The sequence below is a fragment of the Salmo salar genome, chromosome ssa15, assembly GCF_905237065.1.
Source record: "Salmo salar chromosome ssa15, Ssal_v3.1, whole genome shotgun sequence".
Classification (NCBI taxonomy): domain Eukaryota; kingdom Metazoa; phylum Chordata; class Actinopteri; order Salmoniformes; family Salmonidae; genus Salmo; species Salmo salar.
Window position 1 is genome coordinate 6,773,123 of NC_059456.1, and position 22,502 is coordinate 6,795,624.

The window sequence follows — 22,502 nt, forward strand, 5'->3', positions numbered from 1 at the left end:
TGTAATTTGTTACGAGCTTAAATCAGATAACTCTTTGATGTTTTTTTGTGTACCACTAGGTATTTTGGTTTATCTCACACTCCGTAACTTGATAGCCAACTAAGTGAGGAGGCCGGGGCGGCATGCGGCCTGCCTCTGAGCAGTCGGCCAATTAGGTGCATGACAGGGCTATTGTCTCTGACTCACCTACTACCCAAGTACATTATTGGAAAACAAACATTTAGCTTCCTACACGTGGAAATTAAAAGGTTTATGAAGGACTTTATGGAGGGTAACTTAAAAAAAAAATAAACATAGATGATAGTCGCATGGGACCCCATAGCTCGTGGGCCCCCCAGCCGTGCGGGGGCTGCGGAGGTGTCCGGTACGCAAGTGCCCATCAAGCGGAAATAGCTCAGTTCTGCCTAAAGGACAAGACTCATCCCATTAACGTCAACCTGCAAACTAAGGAGGACTGGTGGCACTATCCCCCAGAGAGACACTATCCCCTAGAGACACTATCCCCTAGAGACACTATCCCCTAGAGAGACACTATCCCCTAGAGAGACACTATCCCCTAGAGACACTATCCCCTAGAGAGACACTATCCCCTAGAGAGACACTATCCCCTAGAGAGACACTATCCCCTAGAGAGACACTATCCCCTAGATACTATACCCTAGAGAGACACTATCCCCTAGAGACACTATCCCCTAGAGAGACACTATCCCCTAGAGAGACACTATCCCCTAGAGAGACACTATCCTCTAGAGAGACACTATCCCCTAGAGAGACACTATCCCCTAGAGACACTATCCCCTAGAGACACTATCCCCTAGAGAGACACTATCCCCTAGAGAGACACTATCCCCTAGAGAGACACTATCCCCTAGAGACACTATCCCCTAGACACTATCCCTTAGAGAGACACTATCCCCTAGAGACACTATCCCCTAGAGAGACACTATCCTCTAGAGAGACACTATCCCCTAGAGAGACACTATCCCCTAGAGAGACACTATCCCCTAGAGAGACACTATCCCCTAGAGAGACACTATCCCCTAGAGAGACACTATCCCCTAGAGAGACACTATCCCCTAGAGACACTATCCCCTAGAGACACTATCCCCTAGAGAGACACTATCCCCTAGACACTATCCCCTAGAGAGACACTATCCCCTAGAGACACTATCGCCTAGAGACACTATCCCCTAGAGACACTATCCCCTAGAGACACTATCCCCTAGAGAGACACTATCCCCTAGAGACACTATCCCCTAGAGACACTATCCCCTAGAGACACTATCCCCTAGAGACACTGTCCCCTAGAGAGACACTATCCCCTAGACACTATCCCCTAGAGAGACACTATCCCCTAGAGAGACACTATCCCCTAGAGAGACACTATCCCCTAGATACTATACCCTAGAGAGACACTATCCCCTAGAGACACTATCCCCTAGAGAGACACTATCCCCTAGAGAGACACTATCCCCTAGAGAGACACTATCCTCTAGAGAGACACTATCCCCTAGAGAGACACTATCCCCTAGAGACACTATCCCCTAGAGACACTATCCCCTAGAGACACTATCCCCTAGAGAGACACTATCCCCTAGAGACACTATCCCCTAGACACTATCCCTTAGAGAGACACTATCCCCTAGAGACACTATCCCCTAGAGAGACACTATCCTCTAGAGAGACACTATCCCCTAGAGAGACACTATCCCCTAGAGAGACACTATCCCCTAGAGAGACACTATCCCCTAGAGACACTATCCCCTAGAGACACTATCCCCTAGAGACACTATCCCCTAGAGAGACACTATCCCCTAGACACTATCCCCTAGAGAGACACTATCCCCTAGAGACACTATCGCCTAGAGACACTATCCCCTAGAGACACTATCCCCTAGAGACACTATCCCCTAGAGAGACACTATCCCCTAGAGACACTATCCCCTAGAGACACTATCCCCTAGAGACACTATCCCCTAGAGACACTATCCCCTAGAGAGACACTATCCCCTAGACACTATCCCCTAGAGAGACACTATCCCCTAGACACTATCCCCTAGAGAGACACTATCCCCTAGAGAGACACTATACCCTAGAGACACTATCCCCTAGAGAGACACTATCCCCTAGAGACACTATCCCCTAGAGACACTATCCCCTAGAGACACTATCCCCTAGAGAGACACTATACCCTAGAGACACTATCCCCTAGAGAGACACTATCCCCTAGAGACACTATCCCCTAGAGAGACTATCCCCTAGAGACACTATCCCCTAGACCAGTGGTTCTTAACCTTTTTTGGCTACTGTACCCCTAAAACACTTTGACCCCCCCCCCATACGTGTACGACCGGCGTGATTCCTAGATTAGGTGTACATTTGACAAAAATGTGGTTTACGCAGCCAGTCAAGTTTGGCAGACTTGTTTTCATTGTCAGTGAAGTAGGAATTGAACTCAATGTTGAGTTTGGATAAACGTGAGCTTACTATCTGCACCATAGGAGCTCTGTCAACATCACTTGTAAAAACGTTAGGTGTCAAGCTAATGGAGAAAAAAAAAACATATTTCCCCATCTTCACATTTTCTCTCCCAGAGTTTGATCTTCTTCATGAATCCACACACTTTGTCATACATCTTTAGAATGTGTGTGTGTCCACCTTGCAGAGTTCGATTAATGTTGGTCAGTTTGCTGAACACATCAGCAAGATAGGCAAGGCGGGCTCCCCAGTCTGTGTCCTCGAACACAGGCACAAGGGGGTGCGAGTGCTCAAACAGAAAATCACTCACTTCGGCACACAGCTCAAACAGCCTCTGTAGTGTTTTCCCTCTGGATAGTCACGTCGTGTGTGAAGCAGTAGCTGCTGATGCTCAGTCCCGCTGTTACCACAGAGCCTTCAAAACAGCCGGTGATTCAGAGGCCTGGACATGATAAAGTGAATCATTTTACACTGCGTCATTCAAAACATCATGTAATTCAGGACATTCTCTTGCTGGCCAATGCCTCCCTGTGAATGATAGATTGGGATTTACCTTCTTTATGTGGACAATTTATCATTTCATTCTCTCAAGCGTTGATGCAGCACGATCCGTGCACACATGAAAACAGGATTTCCAATCGAGATTGTGCCCTGAGAAAAATCTGTCCCCGTTAGCTTCTTGCAGAACAGAATGTGCTCATTAATTTCCGAAATGTCTCTGTATCGCACAAACGCAATCAACTGGGCTTCCCCACTGACATCAGTCGATTTGTCCAACAACAGAGATAATGGACAATTTTTTTTCTTCTCAATTTCCTTCATCAATTGATCAACAATATCAACGCCCATGTCATCGATCCTATGGCACACCGTGTTATTTGACAATGGTACAGTCTTCAGTGCATCAGCTGCTGTTTCATCATTCATAGTTCCTGGATAACAACAGCAAGCACTCTAGCGCGCGGAGCAGAGGATCAAACATTGAGCGGCGGGCGGGCGGAGCAATGCTCCGTTTCCGTGTGTCATCCGTTTCGGGAAAGTATCTGTGTAATTGCGCACCCAACTCACTCAGGTGCTTCGCTATATCCCATTTGACATTGTCCGTAAGCTTGAGTTCATTTGTACACCAGAAAAATCATACAATGATGGAAAGACCTGTGTGTTGTCCTTGTTAATGCAGACAGAGAAGAGGTCCAACTTCTTAATCATAGCCTCAATTTTGTCCCGCACATTGAATATAGTTGCGCAGAGTCCCTGTAATCCTAGTTTCAGACCATTCGGGCAAGAAAAAACATCACCCAGATAGGCCAGTCGGATGAGAAACTCATCATGCAAGCGGTCAGACAAGTGAAAATGATGGTCAGTAAAGAAAACTTTAAGCTCGTCTCTCAATTCCCCCAAAAAGTGTCAATACTTTGCCCCTTGATAACCAGCGCACTTCTTTCTGTATGTTGTAAAAGCGTTACATGGTCGCTGGCAATATCATTGCATAGTGCAGAAAATACACGAGAGTTCAGGGGCCTTGCTTTAACAAAGTTAACCATTTTCAATGTAGTGTCCAAAATGTCATTCAAGGTTTTATATGTAAGATGGCTAAATAAAGAGCAAAAACATTGATTATTATTATATTATTTGTGCCCTGCTCCTATAAGAGCTCCTTGTCACTTCCCACGAGCCGGGTTGTGGCAAAAACTCACATGTATCGTATAGTGTGTGTGTGGCAGGCTTACAATGAGGGCAAAAAACAACATTTGAGAGTGCGCTGACCCTGATGCTAGAGGGGGTACACAGCTGGACGTTGAATGTTTGAAAGGGTACGGGACAATAAAAAGTTTGGGAACCACTGCCCTAGACCACGCCCAAACTATCCCCTAGACCACCCCAAACTATCCCCTAGACCACCCCCAAACTATCCCCTAGACCACCCCCAAACTATCCCCTAAACCACCCCCAAATTATCCCCTAGACCACCGCCAAACTATCCCCTAGACCACCCCCAAACTATCCCCTAGATCACCCCCAAACTATCCCGTAGACCACCCCCAAACTATCCCCTAGACCACCCACCCACAAACTATCCCCTAGACCACCCCAACTATCCCCTAGACCACCCCCAAACTATCCCCTAGACCACCTCAAACTATCCCCTAAACCATCCCCAAACCATCCCCAAACTGTCCCCTAGACCACCCCCAAACTATCCCCTAGACCACCCCCAAACTATCCCCTAGACCATCCCCAAACTATCCCCTAGACTACCCCCAAACTATCCCCTAGACCACCCCCAAACTATCCCCTAAACCATCCCCAAACTATCCCCTAGACCACCCCCAAACTATACCCTAGAACACCCCCCAAACTATCCCGTAGACCACCCCCAAACTATCCCCTAGACCACCCCCAAACTATCCCCTAGACAACCCCCAAACTATCCCGTAGACCACCCCCAAACTAACCCTAGACCATCCCCAAACTATCCACTTGACCACCCCCAAACTATCTCCTAGACCACCCACCCCCAAACTATCCCCTAGACCACCCACCCCCAAACTATCCCCTAGACCACCCACCCCCAAACTATCCCCTAGACCACCCACAAACTATCCCCTAGACCACCCCCAAACTATCCCCTAGACCACCCCCAAACTATCCCCTAGACCACCCCCAAACTATCCCCTAGACCACCCACCCCCAAACAATCCCCTAGACCACCCCCAAACTATCCCCTAGACAACCCACCCCCAAACTATCCCCTAGATCACCCCCAAACTATCCCCTAGACCACCCACAAACTATCCCCTAGACCACCCCCAAACTATCCCCTAGACCACCCACCCCCAAACTATCCCCTAGACCACCCACAAACTATCCCCTAGACCACCCCCAAACTATCCCCTAGACCACCCACCCCCAAACTATCCCGTAGACCACCCCCAAACTATCCCCTAAACCATCCCCAAACCATCCCCAAACGATCCCCTAAACCACCCCAAACTATCCCATAGACCACCCCCAAACTATCCCCTAGACCATCCCCAAACTATCCCCTAGACCACCCCCAAACTATCCCCTAGACCACCCCCAAACTATCCCCTAGACCACCCACCCCCAAACTGTCCCCTAGACCACCCACAAACTATCCCCTAGACCACCCACCCCCAAACTATCCCGTAGACCACCCCCAAACTATCCCCTAAACCATCCCCAAACCATCCCCAAACGATCCCCTAAACCACCCCAAACTATCCCATAGACCACCCCCAAACTATCCCCTAGACCATCCCCAAACTATCCCCTAGACCACCCCCAAACTATCCCCTAAATCACCCCAAACTATCCCCTAGACCACCCCAAACTATCCCCTAGACCACCCCCAAACTATCCCCTAGACCACCCCCAATCTATCCCCTAAACTATCCCCTAGACCACCCCAAACTATCCCCTAGACCACCCACAAACTATCCCCTAGACCACCCCCAAACTATCCCTTAGACCACCCCCAAACTATCCCCTAGACCACCCCCAAACTATCCTCTTGATCACCCCCAAACTATCCCCTAGACCACCCCAAACTATCCCCTAGACCATCCCCAAGCCATCCCCAAACTTTCCCCTAGACCATGCCCAAACTATCCCCTAGACCACCCCCAAACTATCCCCTAGACCACCCCCAAACTATCCCCTAGACCACCCACCCCCAAACTGTCCCCTAGACCACCCACAAACTATCCCCTAGACCACCCCCAAACTATCCCCTAGACCACCCACCCCCAAACTATCCCCTAGACCACCCCCAAACTATCCCCTAAACCATCCCCCAAACTGTCCCCTAGACCACCCCAAACTATCCCCTAAACCATCCCCAAACCATCCCCAAACTATCCCCTAAACCACCCCAAACTATCCCCTAGACCATCCCCAAACTATCCCCTAGACCACCCCCAAACTATCCCCTATACCATCCCCAAACTATCCCCTAGACCACCCCCAAACTATCCCCTAGACCACCCGCAACCTATCCCCTAGACCACCCCCAAACTATACCCTAGACCACCCCAAACTATCCCCTAGACCACCCCCAAACTATACTCTAGACTACCCCCAAAATATCCTCTAGACCAACCGCAAACTATCCCCTACACCACCCCCAAGCTATCCCCTACACCACCCCCAAACTATCCCCTAGACCATCCCCAAACTATACCCTAGACCATCCCCAAACTATCCCCTAGACCACCCCCAAACTATCTCCTAAATCACCCCAAACTATCCCCTAGACCACCCCAATCTATCCCCTAGACCACCCCCAAACTATCCCCTAGACCACCCCCAATCTATCCCCTAAACTATCCCCTAGACCACCCCCAAACTATCCCCTAGACCACCCACAAACTATCCCCTAGACCACCCCCAAACTATCCCTTAGACCACCCCCAAACTATCCCCTAGACCACCCCCAAACTATCCTCTTGACCACCCCCAAACTATCCCCTAGACCACCCCAAACTATCCCCTAGACCATCCCCAAGCCATCCCCAAACTTTCCCCTAGACCATCCCCAAACTATCCCCTAGACCACCCCCAAACTATCCCCTAGATCACCCCAAACTATCCCGTAGACCACCCCAATCTATCCCCTAGACCACCCCCAAACTATCCCCTAGACCACCCCCAATCTATCACCTAAACTATCCCCCAGAATACCCCCAAACTATCCCCTAGACCACCCACAAACTATCCCCTAGACCACCCACAAACTATCCCCTAGACCACCCCCAAACTATCCCGTAGACCACCCCCAAACTATCCCCTAGACCACCCACCCACATACTATCCCCTAGACCACCCCAACTATCCCCTAGACCACCCCCAAACTATCCCCTAGACCACCTCAAACTATCCCCTAAACCATCCCCAAACCATCCCCAAACTGTCCCCTAGACCACCCCCAAACTATCCCCTAGACCACCCCCAAACTATCCCCTAGACCATCCCCAAACTATCCCCTAGACTACCCCCAAACTATCCCCTAGACCACCCCCAAACTATCCCCTAAACCATCCCCAAACTATCCCCTAGACCACCCCCAAACTATACCCTAGACAACCCCCAAACTATCCCGTAGACCACCCCCAAACTAACCCTAGACCATCCCCAAACTATCCACTTGACCACCCCCAAACTATCTCCTAGACCACCCACCCCCAAACTATCCCCTAGACCACCCACCCCCAAACTATCCCCTAGACGACCCACCCCCAAACTATCCCCTAGACCACCCACAAACTATCCCCTAGACCACCCCCAAACTATCCCCTAGACCACCCCCAAACTATCCCCTAGACCACCCCCAAACTATCCCCTAGACCACCCACCCCCAAACAATCCCCTAGACCACCCCCAAACTATCCCCTAGACAACCCACCCCCAAACTATCCCCTAGATCACCCCCAAACTATCCCCTAGACCACCCACAAACTATCCCCTAGACCACCCCCAAACTATCCCCTAGACCACCCACCCCCAAACTATCCCCTAGACCACCCACCCCAAAACTATCCCGTAGACCACCCCCAAACTATCCCCTAAACCATCCCCAAACCATCCCCAAACGATCCCCTAAACCACCCCAAACTATCCCATAGACCACCCCCAAACTATCCCCTAGACCATCCCCAAACTATCCCCTAGACCACCCCCAAACTATCCCCTATACCATCCCCAAACTATCCCCTAGACCATCCCCAAACTATCCCCTAGACCACCCCCAAACTATCCCCTAAATCACCCCAAACTATCCCCTAGACCACCCCAATCTATCCCCTAGACCACCCCCAAACTATCCCCTAGACCACCCCCAATCTATCCCCTAAACTATCCCCTAGACCACCCCAAACTATCCCCTAGACCACCCACAAACTATCCCCTAGACCACCCCCAAACTATCCCTTAGACCACCCCCAAACTATCCCCTAGACCACCCCCAAACTATCCTCTTGATCACCCCCAAACTATCCCCTAGACCACCCCAAACTATCCCCTAGACCATCCCCAAGCCATCCCCAAACTTTCCCCTAGACCATGCCCAAACTATCCCCTAGACCACCCCCAAACTATCCCCTAGACCACCCCCAAACTATCCCCTAGACCACCCACCCCCAAACTGTCCCCTAGACCACCCACAAACTATCCCCTAGACCACCCCCAAACTATCCCCTAGACCACCCACCCCCAAACTATCCCCTAGACCACCCCCAAACTATCCCCTAAACCATCCCCCAAACTGTCCCCTAGACCACCCCAAACTATCCCCTAAACCATCCCCAAACCATCCCCAAACTATCCCCTAAACCACCCCAAACTATCCCCTAGACCATCCCCAAACTCTCCCCTAGACCACCCCCAAACTATCCCCTATACCATCCCCAAACTATCCCCTAGACCATCCCCAAACTATCCCCTAGACCATCCCCAAACTATCCCCTATACCATCCCCAAACTATCCCCTAGACCACCCCCAAACTATCCCCTAGACCACCCGCAACCTATCCTCTAGACCACCCCCAAACTATACCCTAGACCACCCCAAACTATCCCCTAGACCACCCCCAAACTATACTCTAGACTACCCCCAAAATATCCTCTAGACCAACTGCAAACTATCCCCTACACCACCCCCAAGCTATCCCCTACACCACCCCCAAACTATCCCCTAGACCATCCCCAAACTATCCCCTAGACCATCCCCAAACTATCCCCTAGACCACCCCCAAACTATCCCCTAAATCACCCCAAACTATCCCCTAGACCACCCCAATCTATCCTCTAGACCACCCCCAAACTATCCCCTAGACCACCCCCAATCTATCCCCTAAACTATCCCCTAGACCACCCCCAAACTATCCCCTAGACCACCCACAAACTATCCCCTAGACCACCCCCAAACTATCCCTTAGACCACCCCTAAACTATCCCCTAGACCACCCCCAAACTATCCTCTTGACCACCCCAAAACTATCCCCTAGACCACCCCAAACTATCCCCTAGACCATCCCCAAGCCATCCCCAAACTTTCCCCTAGACCATCCCCAAACTATCCCCTAGACCACCCCCAAACTATCCCCTAGATCACCCCAAACTATCCCGTAGACCACCCCAATCTATCCCCTAGACCACCCCCAAACTATCCCCTAGACCACCCCCAATCTATCACCTAAACTATCCCCCAGACCACCCCCAAACTATACTCTAGACCACCCCCAAAATATCCTCTAGACCACCCCAAATTATCCCCTAGACCACCCCAAACTATACTCTAGACCAGCCCCAAAATATCCTCTAGACCACCCCCAAACTATCCCCTAGACCACCCCCAAGCTATCCCCTAAACCATCCCCAAACGATCCCCTAGACCATCCCCAAACTATCCCCTAGACCACCCCCAAACTATCCCCTAAATCATCCCAAACTATCCCCTTGACCACCCCAATCTATCCCCTAGACCACCCCGAAACTATCCCCTAGACCACCCCCAAACTATCCCCTAGACCACCCACAAACTATCCCTTAGACCACCCCCAAACTATCCCTTAGACCACCCCCAAACTATCCCTTAGACCACCCCCAAACTATCCCCTAGACCACCCCCAAACTATCCTCTTGACCACCCACAAACTATCCTCTTGACCACCCCAAACTATCCCCTAAACCAACCCCACGCCATCCCCAAACTTTCCCCTAGACCACCCCCAAACTATCCCCTAGACCACCACAAACTATCCCCTAGACCACCCCAAACTATCCCCTAGACCACCCCCAAACTATCCCCTAGACCACCCCCAAACTATCCCCTAGACCACCCCCAAACTATCCCCTAGACCATCCCCGAACTATCCCCTAGACCATCCCCAAACTATCCCTTAGACCATCCCCAAACTATCCCCTAGACCATCCCCAAACTATCCCTTTGACCACCCCCCAAACTATCCTCTTGACCACCCCCAAACTATCCCCTAAACCATCCCCAAACTATCCCAGAGACCACCCCCAAACTATCCCCTAGACCTCCCCCAAACTATCCCCTAAACCACCCCCAAACTATCCCCTAGACCACCCCCAAACTATCCTCTTGAGCACCCCAAACTATCCCTTAGACCACCCCCAAACTATCCCCTAGACCACCCCCAAACTATCCCCTAGACCACCCCCAAACTATCCCCTAGACCACCCTCAAACTATCCCCTAAACCATCCCCAAACTATCCCCTAGACCACCCCCAAACTATCCCGTAGACCATCCCCAATCTATTCCCTAGACCATCCCCAAACTATCCCCTAGACCATCCCCAAACTATACCCTAGACCACCCCCAAACTATCCCCCAGACCACCCCAAACTATCCCCTAGACCACCCCCGAACTATCCCCCATACTATCCCCTAGACCACCCCCAAACTATCCCTTAGACCACCCCAAACTGTCCCCTAGACCACCCACAAACTATCCCCTAGACCACCCCAAACTATCCCCCAAACTATCCCCTAGACCACCCCCAAACTATCCCCTAGACCACCCCCAAACTATCCCCTAGACAACCCCAAACTGTCCCCCTAGACCACCCCCAAACTATCCCCTAGACCACCCCCAAACTATCCCCTAGACCACCCCCAAACTATCCCCTAAACGATCCCCAAACCACCCCCAAACTATCCCCTAAACCATCCCCTAGACCACCCCAAACTATCCCCAAGCCACTATACTCATCTTTCTCACACTTGTTCTCACACGCACATTTGTCTTTTCTTACAAGCACTGATTTTGCAGATAGTGGGTTGTTTGGAAAAAGATTTTACTTGCAATGACAGTGATATGTGGTTGTTTTTAGCTACCTAAGTTGCACTGATAGTAAGTTGTTCTGGATAAGAGTGTCTGCTAAATGACTAAAAGGTCCATGTAAAAATGTATCTTATTCCTGTTTAGGTCAATGACACCTTCCTATTGGATGTCTCCAACGGGGTCACGGAGGTCAACAATATCAGCATGTCCGTGGACATCATCTCCCACCTCATCCCTCTACAGGTATTGTCATTTTTTAATTATTGCATTTTAGGTTTTGTATTGTGGAATTATTTATGCTATCATAGGTTTTTATTGTGCGTTGACAATTTATGGTTGTAAAGTGGTGTACAGATCAAAGTTTATTTATCATATGCGCAGGATTCAGTGCAAAAGGTGCAATGAAATGCTTTACATTTCAGTCTATGACTGCGGTCGAATAATAAATGCTAATCCTTCTACTACTACAGGTGTTGAACTTCACCCTCAGAGAGGGCGGGTCCAAGGCTTTGACCCAGGAGGTGCTCAGGGTCACCAACCGACACTTCTCTGGCCTCAACTTCCTGTATAGCTTGTCTGAACCCCCGCAGAATGGCCACATTGAACATTCACGTTACCCCGGGGTTCCTCTACGGGTTTTCACCAGACGCCAGGTAATGTAAGACTCTATCTCTCTCTCTGTCGTTCTCTCTTTCTTCATGTTGAACAAAAAATATACAAATATGTGAAGTTCTCCGATGATTGTTCATATTTGGATTGTTTTTGCAAATAATATCAGAGAAGAATATATAGCCTACACAATCTATAAACGCATCATACATTAGTACCTCAGGATGCTCAGTGTTTCATTGGTTTAGTTTCTCATGTGGAGTAATCAATCAAACTATTGATTATGATAACACTTTATAACCAATTTATAGACATGTGTAACACGTCATACAATGCTATATGAATGCTTCATAATGAATAATACCTGTATGCCTTATTAATCTACTATGCACCTACATAAAGGACTTAACCCATACATAAGCATTTCTTAAATTAATAAAATTGTTTATTTTTAGTCTCTTAACTTTCTCGCCCTGTGATCCCTCTAGGTGGAGCAGGGGGTAATCTACTACATCCATGACAGCAGTGAGACGTTAGAAGACAACTTCACTGTGGTGGCCAACGACACAGGCCTGAGGAAACAGAGCTCTCCCTGTACCGTGTACATCCAGGTCACAGCCGTCAACGACCAGCATCCAATCATCACCGCCAACAGGGTTCTCAGGGTGAGTCTTCCAGTCATCACCACCAACAGGGTTCTCAGGGTGAGTCCTCCAGTCATCACCGCCAACAAGGTTCTCAGGGTGAGTCCTCCAGTCATCACCACCAACAGGGTTCTCAGGGTGAGTCCCCCAGTCATCACCACCAACAGGGTTCTCAGGGTGAGTCCTCCAGTCATCACCACCAACAGGGTTCTCAGGGTGAGTCCTCCAGTCATCACCACCAACAGGGTTCTCAGGGTGAGTCCTCCAGTCATCACCACCAAACAGGGTCCTCAGGGTGAGTCCTCCAGTCATCACCACCAACAGGGTTCTCAGGGTGAGTCCTCCAGTCATCACCACCAACAGGGTTCTCAGGGTGAGTCCTCCAGTCATCACCACCAAACAGGGTCCTCAGGGTGAGTCCTCCAGTCATCACCACCAACAGGGTTCTCAGGGTGAGTCCTCCAGTCATCACCACCAACAGGGTTCTCAGGGTGAGTCCTCTAGTCATCACCACCAACAGGGTTCTCAGGGTGAGTCCTCCAGTCATCACCACCAAACAGGGTTCTCAGGGTGAGTCCTCCAATCATCACCACCAACAGGGTTCTCAGGGTGAGAACCCATCATTACGCACACCTGGCAACCCTCATTACGCACACCTGGCAACCCTCATTACACACACCTGGCAACCCTAATTACGTACACCTGGCAACCCTCATTACTCACACCTGACAACCCTCATTACGCACACCTGGCAACCCAGGTCCTGTCATATAGGACTGGTGAGAGTACAGGACTTGTCATATAGGACTGGTGACAGTACAGGTCCTGTCATATAGGACTGGTGACAGTACAGGTCCTGTCACACATGGCTCCCTGGCTATTAACTATATAGTGCACTACATTTGACCAGAGCCCTATTGGCCCTGATCTCCCTGGTCAAAAGAAGTGCATTTTAAAGAGAATGCAAGATGGCGTCTGACAGTATAGTCACCTGTCCATCTGCTAGCTAGTTACAGTAAATGCTCAGTTACAGTAAGCAGCTCAGTTGATTGTTGAGTGGCTGTAGTCTAACATGTCGTTAGATAGAAGTCCTGCTGTTCAAAGTGACTGAAGTTCCAGGAGGTACAGCTTTTTGTTCTCGTTAGTGCTTTGTCCTGAATGCAACACATTCCTTTCAGCTCTTCTCATGGTTCAGACCCTCTAATTGAAAGAGGGAAATTCCCTTCTTCCACACACCGCTGCTGTCTGAAATCCCACCCTATTCCATATACAGTTAAAGTCGGAAGTTTACATACACTTAGGTTGGAGTCATTAAAACTCGTTTTTCAACCACTCCACAAATTTCTTGTTAACAAACTATAGTTTTGGCAAGTCAGTTAGGACATCTACTTTGTGCATGACAAGTAATTTTTCCAACAATTGTTTACAAACAGATTATTTGACTTATAATTCACTGTATTATAATTCCAGTGAGTCAGAAGTTTACATACACTAAGTTGACTGTGCCTTTAAACAGCTTGGAAAATTCCAGAAAATGATGTCATGGCTTTAGAAGCTTCTGATAGGCTAATTGACATAATTTGAGTCCATTGGAGGTGTACCTGTGGATGTATTTCAAGGTCTACCTTCAAACTCCGTGCCTCTTTGCTTGATATCATGGCTTTAGAACAACAAACCTGCCAAGAGAGGGCCGTCCACCAAAACTCATAGACCAGGCAAGGAGGGCATTAATCAGAGAGGCAACAAAGAGACCAAAGATAACCCTGAAAAAGCTCCAAAGCTCCACAGCGGAGATTGGAGTATCTGTCCATAGGACCACTTTAAGCCGTACACTCCACAGAGGTGGACTTTACGGAAGAGTGGCCAGAAATAAGCAAACATTTGCTAAAAGGCATGTGGGAGACTTTCCAAACACATGGAAGTAGGTACTCTGGTTAGATGAGGGGCGGCAGGGTAGCCTAGTGGTTAGAGTGTTGGTCTAGTCACCGAAAGGTTGCAAGTTCGAATCCCCGAGCTGACAAGGTACAAATCTGTCATTCTGCCCCTGAACAAGGCAATTAACCCACTGTTCCTAGGCTGCCATTGAAAATAAGAATATGTTCTTAACTGACTTGCCTAGTTAAATAAAATGATACTAAAATTTAGCTTTCTGGCCACCAAGGAAAATGCTATGTCTGGTGCAAACCCAAAGAACAACATCCCCACAGTGAAGCGTGGCGGCAGCATCATGCTGTAGGGATGTTTTTCATCGAAACTGGTCAGAATTGAAAGAATGATGGATGGCACTAAATACAGGAAAATTCTTGAGGGAAACTTGAGATTTGAGACTGGAACGGATGTTCACCTTTCAGCAGGAAAATGACCCTAAGCATACTGCTAAAGCAACACTTGAGTGGTTTAAGGGGAAACATTTAAATATCTTGGAATGGCCTAGTCAAAGCCCAGACCTCAATTCAATTGAGAATCCGTGGTATGACTTAAACATTGCTGTACACCAGCAGAACCCATCCAACTTGAAGGAGCTGGAGCAGTTTTGCCTTGAAGAATGGGCAAACATCCCAGTGGCTAGATGTGCCAAGCTTATAGAGAAGTATTGAATAGATCAAGTTTTCAGTTTTTTTTGTCTTATTTCTTGTTTGTTTCATAATAAAAAATATTTTGCATCTTCAAAGTGGTAGGTATGTTGTGTAAATCAAATGATACAACCCCCCCCCCAAAAAATACATTTTAATTCCAGGTTGTAAGGCAACAAAATAGGAAAAATGCCAAAGGGGTTGAATACTTTCGCAAGTCATAGTACGGGGGTCAGTTCAAAACCATATTTACAATGTACAGGGATACTGGAGTAATGTAGGTAGATATGTATAGTAGTAAACATACTATATACAGGGTCAGCTCAATACCATGTTAACAATGTGGAGGGATACTGGAGTGATGGAGGTAGATATGTATAAGGGTAAGGTGACTCGGCATCAGGATATATGATGAACAGAGTAGCAGCAGCGTATATGATGATTGTATGTGAGTGTGTGTGTAGAGTCAGTATACATGTGTGTGCATGTTATATGTGTGTGTGTGTGAGCAAATGAAGTGAGTCTGTGTGTGTGTTGGAGTGTCAGTGTGCATGAGTGTGCTTGTGTTGTTCCTGTCCTCTGCCGTAGCCTTCCACGAGGCTGTTTATGTACTTGTTCCTGTCCTCAGCCGTAGCCTTCCAGGAGGCTGTTTATGTACTTGTTCCTGTCCTCAGCCGTAGCCTTCCAGGAGGCTGTTTATGTACTTGTTCCTGTCCTCTGCCGTAGCCTTCCACGAGGCTGTTTATGTACTTGTTCCTGTCCTCAGCCGTAGCCTTCCAGGAGGCTGTTTATGTACTTGTTCCTGTCCTCAGCCGTAGCCTTCCAGGAGGCTGTTTATGTACTTGTTCCTGTCCTCTGCCGTAGCCTTCTACGAGGCTGTTTATGTACTTGTTCCTGTCCTCGGCCATAGCCTTCCAGGAGGCTGTTTATGTACTTGTTCCTGTCCTCTGCCGTAGCCTTCCAGGAGGCTGTTTATGTACTTGTTCCTGTCCTCTGCCGTAGCCTTCCACGAGGCTGTTTATGTACTTGTTCCTGTCCTCAGCCGTAGCCTTCCAGGAGGCTGTTTATGTACTTGTTCCTGTCCTCTGCCGTAGCCTTCCACGAGGCTGTTTATGTACTTGTTCCTGTCCTCGGCCATAGCCTTCCAGGAGGCTGTTTATGTACTTGTTCCTGTCCTCAGCCGTAGCCTTCCAGGAGGCTGTTTATGTACTTGTTCCTGTCCTCTGCCGTAGCCTTCCACGAGGCTGTTTATGTACTTGTTCCTGTCCTCGGCCGTAGCCTTCCAGGAGGCTGTTTATGTACTTGTTCCTGTCCTCAGCCGTAGCCTTCCAGGAGGCTGTTTATGTACTTGTTCCTGTCCTCAGCCGTAGCCTTCCACGAGGCTGTTTATGTACTTGTTCCTGTCCTCGGCCATAGCCTTCCAGGAGGCTGTTTATGTACTTGTTCCTGTCCTCAGCCGTAGCCTTCCAGGAGGCTGTTTATGTACTTGTTCCTGTCCTCAGCCGTAGCCTTCCAGGAGGCTGTTTATGTACTTGTTCCTGTCCTCAGCCGTAGCCTTCCACGAGGCTGTTTATGTACTTGTTCCTGTCCTCAGCCGTAGCCTTCCAGGAGGTTGTTTATGTACTTGTTCCTGTCCTTGGCCGTAGCCTTCCACGAGGCTGTTTATGTACTTGTTCCTGTCCTCTGCCGTAGCCTTCCACGAGGCTGTTTATGTACTTGTTCCTGTCCTCAGCCGTAGACTTCCAGGAGGCTGTTTTTTAAATCAGGACTAGGCAGCATCCGCATGAGTTTGCTTAAAAAATATCTGTTTGTCTGTTTGCTGTCCTCTCCCTCTGTGACTTCCTCTGAAGCCTCACATTGGAAGTGCACTTCCTGTGTACACACACACACACACACACACACATACACACAAACACACATACACACCTAATGCACCCACACTCACACACAGGTCCTTTAAGGTCTGAACTCTCCTGTGGTGACTAGATGTTGACCTCTCCTGTGGTGACTAGATGTTAACCTCTCCTGTGGTGACTAGATGGTGACTAGATGTTAATCTCTCCTGTGGTGACTAGATGTTAATCTCTCCTGTGGTGACTAGATGTTAACCTCTCCTGTGGTGACTAGATGTTAATCTCTCCTGTGGTGACTAGATGTTAACCTCTCCTGTGGTGACTAGATGTTGGCCTCTCCTGTGGTGACTAGATGTTGACCTCTCCTGTGGTGACTAGATGTTAACCTTTCCTGTGGTGACTAGATGTTAACCTCTCCTGTGGTGACAAGATGTTAACCTTTCCTGTGGTGACTAGATGTTAACCTTTCCTGTGGTGACTAGATGTTGACCTCTCCTGTGGTGACAAGATGTTAACCTTTCCTGTGGTGACTAGATGTTAACCTTTCCTGTGGTGACTAGATGTTAACCTCTCCTGTGGTGACTAGATGGTGACTAGATGTCAACCTCTCCTGTGGTGACTAGATGTTAACCTTTCCTGTGGTGACTAGATGTTAACCTTTCCTGTGGTGACTAGATGTTGGCCTCTCCTGTGGTGACTAGATGTTAACCTCTCCTGTGGTGACTAGATGTTAACCTCTCCTGTGGTGACTAGATGTTAACCTCTCCTGTGGTGACTAGATGTTAACCTCTCCTGTGGTGACTAGATGTTAACCTCTCCTGTGGTGACGAGATGTTAACCTTTCCTGTGGTGACTAGATGTTAACCTTTCCTGTGGTGACTAGATGTTAACCTCTCCTGTGGTGACAAGATGTTAACCTTTCCTGTGGTGACTAGATGTTAACCTTTCCTGTGGTGACTAGATGTTAAACTTTCCTGTGGTGACTAGATGTTGACCTCTCCTGTGGTGAAAAGATGTTAACCTTTCCTGTGGTGACTAGATGTTAACCTTTCCTGTGGTGACTAGATGTTAACCTCTCCTGTGGTGACTAGATGGTGACTAGATGTTAACCTCTCCTGTGGTGACTAGATGTTAACCTCTCCTGTGGTGACAAGATGTTAAGCTTTCCTGTGGTGACTAGATGTTAACCTCTCCTGTGGTGACTAGATGTTGACCTCTCCTGTGGTGACTAGATGGTGACTAGATGTTTCCCTCTCCTGTGGTGACTAGATGTTAACCTGTCCTGTGGTGACTAGATGTTAACCTCTCCTGTGGTGACTAGATGTTAACCTCTCCTGTGGTGACTAGATGTTGGTCTCTCCTGTGGTGACTAGATGTTAACCTCTCCTGTGGTGACTAGATGTTGGTCTCTCCTGTGGTGACTAGATGTTAACCTCTCCTGTGGTGACTAGATGTTAACCTCTCCTGTGGTGACTAGATGTTGTTCTCTCCTGTGGTGAATAGATGGTGACTAGATGTTAACCTCTCCTGTGGTGACAAGATGTTAACCTCTCCTGTGGTGACTAGATGGTGACTAGATGTTAATCTCTCCTGTGGTGACTAGATGTTAATCTCTCCTGTGGTGACTAGATGTTAACCTCTCCTGTGGTGACTAGATGGTGACTAGATGTTAATCTCTCCTGTGGTGACTAGATGTTAATCTCTCCTGTGGTGACTAGATGTTAACCTCTCCTGTGGTGACTAGATGTTAATCTCTCCTGTGGTGACTAGATGTTAACCTCTCCTGTGGTGACTAGATGGTGACTAGATGTTGGCCTCTCCTGTGGTGACTAGATGTTAATCTCTCCTGTGGTGACTAGATGTTAACCTCTCCTGTGGTGACTAGATGGTGACTAGATGTTGGCCTCTCCTGTGGTGACTAGATGTTGGCCTCTCCTGTGGTGACTAGATGTTTGGTGTCAAAGCCTATTCATTTCAAGTCAAGTGATAATTGAAAAGTGTGTGCACGCAAGCATGTGTTAAAGAGAAGCTTAGTCAGGACATGAAAAGACAAGCCACAGGCCAGAGTTCACTGCAGTGCTTATTACTGCCATTAGTTCTGTTTGAAATACCACTTAGGCACACTAAGCAGGCTTTACTTACAATAACAGTTTGGTATTTGGCCCTGGTTACAGAAAAGCCCTATGTGACAGAAGAATGCTTTTAAACAATGTGGCATTGTGATGTATATTGGAATCGAAACAATACAAAATATATATATATTGAAAGGTCTTTGAAATGTGATTGATTTGATTGGTTGCCTCCTTAAGTGTGGGATTGATTTAATTGGTTTTCCCTCCTCAGGTGTGGGTGGGGTCGGTGACAGAGATCCGCCCTGAGAATTTGGATGCCCAGGATGAGGACACGCCCCCTGAGAAGCTGCAGGTGATCGTGACTCCGCCCAACAATGGCCACCTGGCGCTGAAGAGTGCCCCCACCAGGCCGCTCCTGAACTGTACCCTACAACACATCCATCTGGGACAGCTGGTTTATGTCCACAGTGGTAAGACCTGAGCACTATACTGCGAATATAGAATTTACTAGGTTGAATATAATTTAATAGCCAGGGTAGATCTACCTATGTTAATATAATATAATTGCATGGCTAGGCCTATCTGCATTCCGTTTGTGTTACGCTCGCTCCCCCTGCTGGTGTTGGATGGAGTGACAGGTGGAGTTGAATTAAACCACGTTTCTCATATAGATTTTCCCGGAGCACTATACTACGTATGTGGTTTGAGGAGTTAGCGAGTTAACTTTGGTCAACTCTGAGTTCAACTCGGGATAACCGGTACCACGAATGTGGCTCAACCTTTTTTAATCAGGTACATTTCTATGGCAACGAATCGTTCAGAACAAACCGGCTCCGGGACAGGATAAATTAAGGCTAACTACATTTATTCTAAATTAAGTGTCTGAGCCGCAAGTTGAGGACCAATTCAATCAGATTCCCTCCATCTCACAAAGATTGCATCATCATCCATTTTAGGAAAACAACGGATTAAATATTGTATTCATCAAATGTGTTTTTGTGTGTTAGAAAAGAGTCACGTTAAAATATCTATCACATTACACATTTAGTAATAACAAATGCTTTTGAAACTTCATGCACAGGAAGACTTTTGTATGACTTAACGATTATTTTATCATAGGACTGGGGGGGGGGAGGTGCTTGTTCATTGATAAGCATACCAACGTAATAGCCTAAAGACAGCACTTCTACACATCTATTTCACACCACAGACTGCTGAATTTGCAAGATAACTTAATTCATGGCAAAAATGAAAATGTGGCATTGACTCGCCCATGGATCGAGATGTTTCAGCGTTGTCTCAATGAATAGTTTGGTGTTTCGACATACGCACGCCGTTACAAGGCTGCTGGAGTTAGCAGCAGGTCGGACGTGCAATATCCACCGTCGTAGTACAGATGAAGTCTGAGCTGGAATGTGAAGCTAACTGAAGCTAAGCTAGCGTTAGAAAACCCAGAGTAGATCTAGCTTGCTTCGTAGGATACCCCTCAGGACAGGAGGACAGAAGGTGGAGGAAGCTGATCAGGGCCCGTATTCACAGAGCGTCTCAGGGTAGGAGTTCTGATCTAGGATCAGATCCCCCCCCCTGTCCATATAATCTTATTCATTATGAACTGAAAGGCAAAACAGATCTTAGATTAACGCTCCTACTCTAAGACACTTGATAACTACAACCCCCTGAAAGACATTGTCTTGGGACAGAAGGTAAACAGAGGTGATTGTGTTGTTCCCCTCTAACGGTGCCATGGTAACCAGAAGTGATTGTGTTGTTTCCCTCTAAAGGTGTCATGGTAACCAGAAGTGATTGTGTTGTTTCCCTCTAAAGGTTCCATGGTAACCAGAAGTGATTGTGTTATTTCCCTCTAAAGGTGTCATGGTAACCAGAAGTGATTGTGTTGTTTCCCTCTAAAGGTGCCATGGTAACCAGAAGTGATTGTGTTGTTTCCCTCTAAAGGTGTCATGGTAACCAGAAGTGATTGTGTTGTTTCCCTCTAAAGGTGTCATGGTAACCAGAAGTGATTGTGTTGTTTCCCTCTAAAGGTTCCATGGTAACCAGAAGTGATTGTGTTGTTTCCCTCTAAAGGTGCCATGGTAACCAGAAGTGATTGTGTTGTTTCCCTCTAAAGGTTCCATGGTAACCAGAAGTGATTGTGTTGTTTCCTTCTAAAGGTTCCATGGTAACCAGAAGTGATTGTGTTGTTTTCTTCTAAAAGTGCCATGGTAACCAGAAGTGATTGTGTTGTTTCCCTCTAACGGTGCCATGGTAACCAGAGGTGATTGTGTTGTTCCCCTCTAACGGTGCCATGGTAACCAGAGGTGATTGTGTTGTTCCCCTCTAACGGTGCCATGGTAACCAGAAGTGATTGTGTTGTTTCCCTCTAAAGGTGCCATGGTAACCAGAAGTGATTGTGTTGTTTCCTTCTAAAGGTGCCATGGTAACCAGAAGTGATTGTGTTGTTTCCTTCTAAAGGTGCCATGTTGGGAGGGTTCAACTTCCAGGTGAACGACGGAGTGAACTTTTCCCCCCGCCAGATCTTCAGCATCACAGCCAGCACCCTGGTCCTCAGTCTGGAGAACAACCAGCCCCTCCAGGTGTTCCCAGGTAACCTCTACCCCCTAACCCAATGATCCTGAATCTGGAGAACAACCAGCCCCTCCAGGTGTTCCCAGGTAACCTCTACCCCCTAACCCAATGATCCTGAATCTGGAGAACAACCAGCCCCTCCAGGTGTTCCCAGGTAACCTCTACCCCCTAACCCAATGATCCTGAATCTGGAGAACAACCAGCCCCTCCAGGTGTTCCCAGGTAACCTCTACCCCCTAACCCAATGATCCTGAATCTGGAGAACAACCAGCCCCTCCAGGTGTTCCCAGGTAACCTCTACCCCCTAACCCAATGATCCTGAATCTGGAGAACAACCAGCCCCTCCAGGTGTTCCCAGGTAACCTCTACCCCCTAACCCAATGATCCTGAATCTGGAGAACAACCAGCCCCTCCAGGTGTTCCCAGGTAACTAACTCCTCCCCCTCCAAGCTAATCCCCCCCAGGTAACTCCTCCCCTCAGTTCCCTGATCATGAATCTGAAGAACATCAGGGCCCTCAAGGTGTTCCCAGGTAACCTAGAGTAACCCCTCCTTCAGATAAATACCTCATTTGTCCAATCCCAAATTGACTCCAACCCTTTATCTATACACTAGTAGCGATATGAAAGGACTAAAAAGATGAATCAGTTCTTATTTAGAATGGGAACGTATAGATCTTCCTCATTCTATGATCTGTGACCCTGCTACGTTTCAGAGAGGAAACTTATCATTGACTAATATACCACATTTTAGTAGTTTCATAATGTATTATTATAGACATGCTGCATTTCCAGTCTCACCATGTATGGCTACATACAACGATGGCAGGTAGCACCTGTACCAGTCTGCCAAGTGCTA

At 48.1% G+C, this 22,502-nt stretch overlaps 1 protein-coding gene across 1 annotated transcript in view; it reads left to right on the forward strand.

The window, feature by feature from the left end:
- cspg4ba (chondroitin sulfate proteoglycan 4ba) overlaps positions 1-22,254 on the forward strand; it is a 71,237-nt gene extending 48,983 nt beyond the window's left edge. The window contains exons 9-13 of the mRNA XM_045695257.1: positions 11,456-11,554; positions 11,782-11,964; positions 12,409-12,585; positions 19,334-19,532; positions 21,532-22,254. Coding sequence (XP_045551213.1) covers positions 11,456-11,554; positions 11,782-11,964; positions 12,409-12,585; positions 19,334-19,532; positions 21,532-21,689 — 816 coding nt within the window. The 3' untranslated portion in view covers positions 21,690-22,254. The remainder of the gene's footprint in view (positions 1-11,455; positions 11,555-11,781; positions 11,965-12,408; positions 12,586-19,333; positions 19,533-21,531) is intronic.
- Positions 22,255-22,502: the final 248 nt, after the last annotated feature.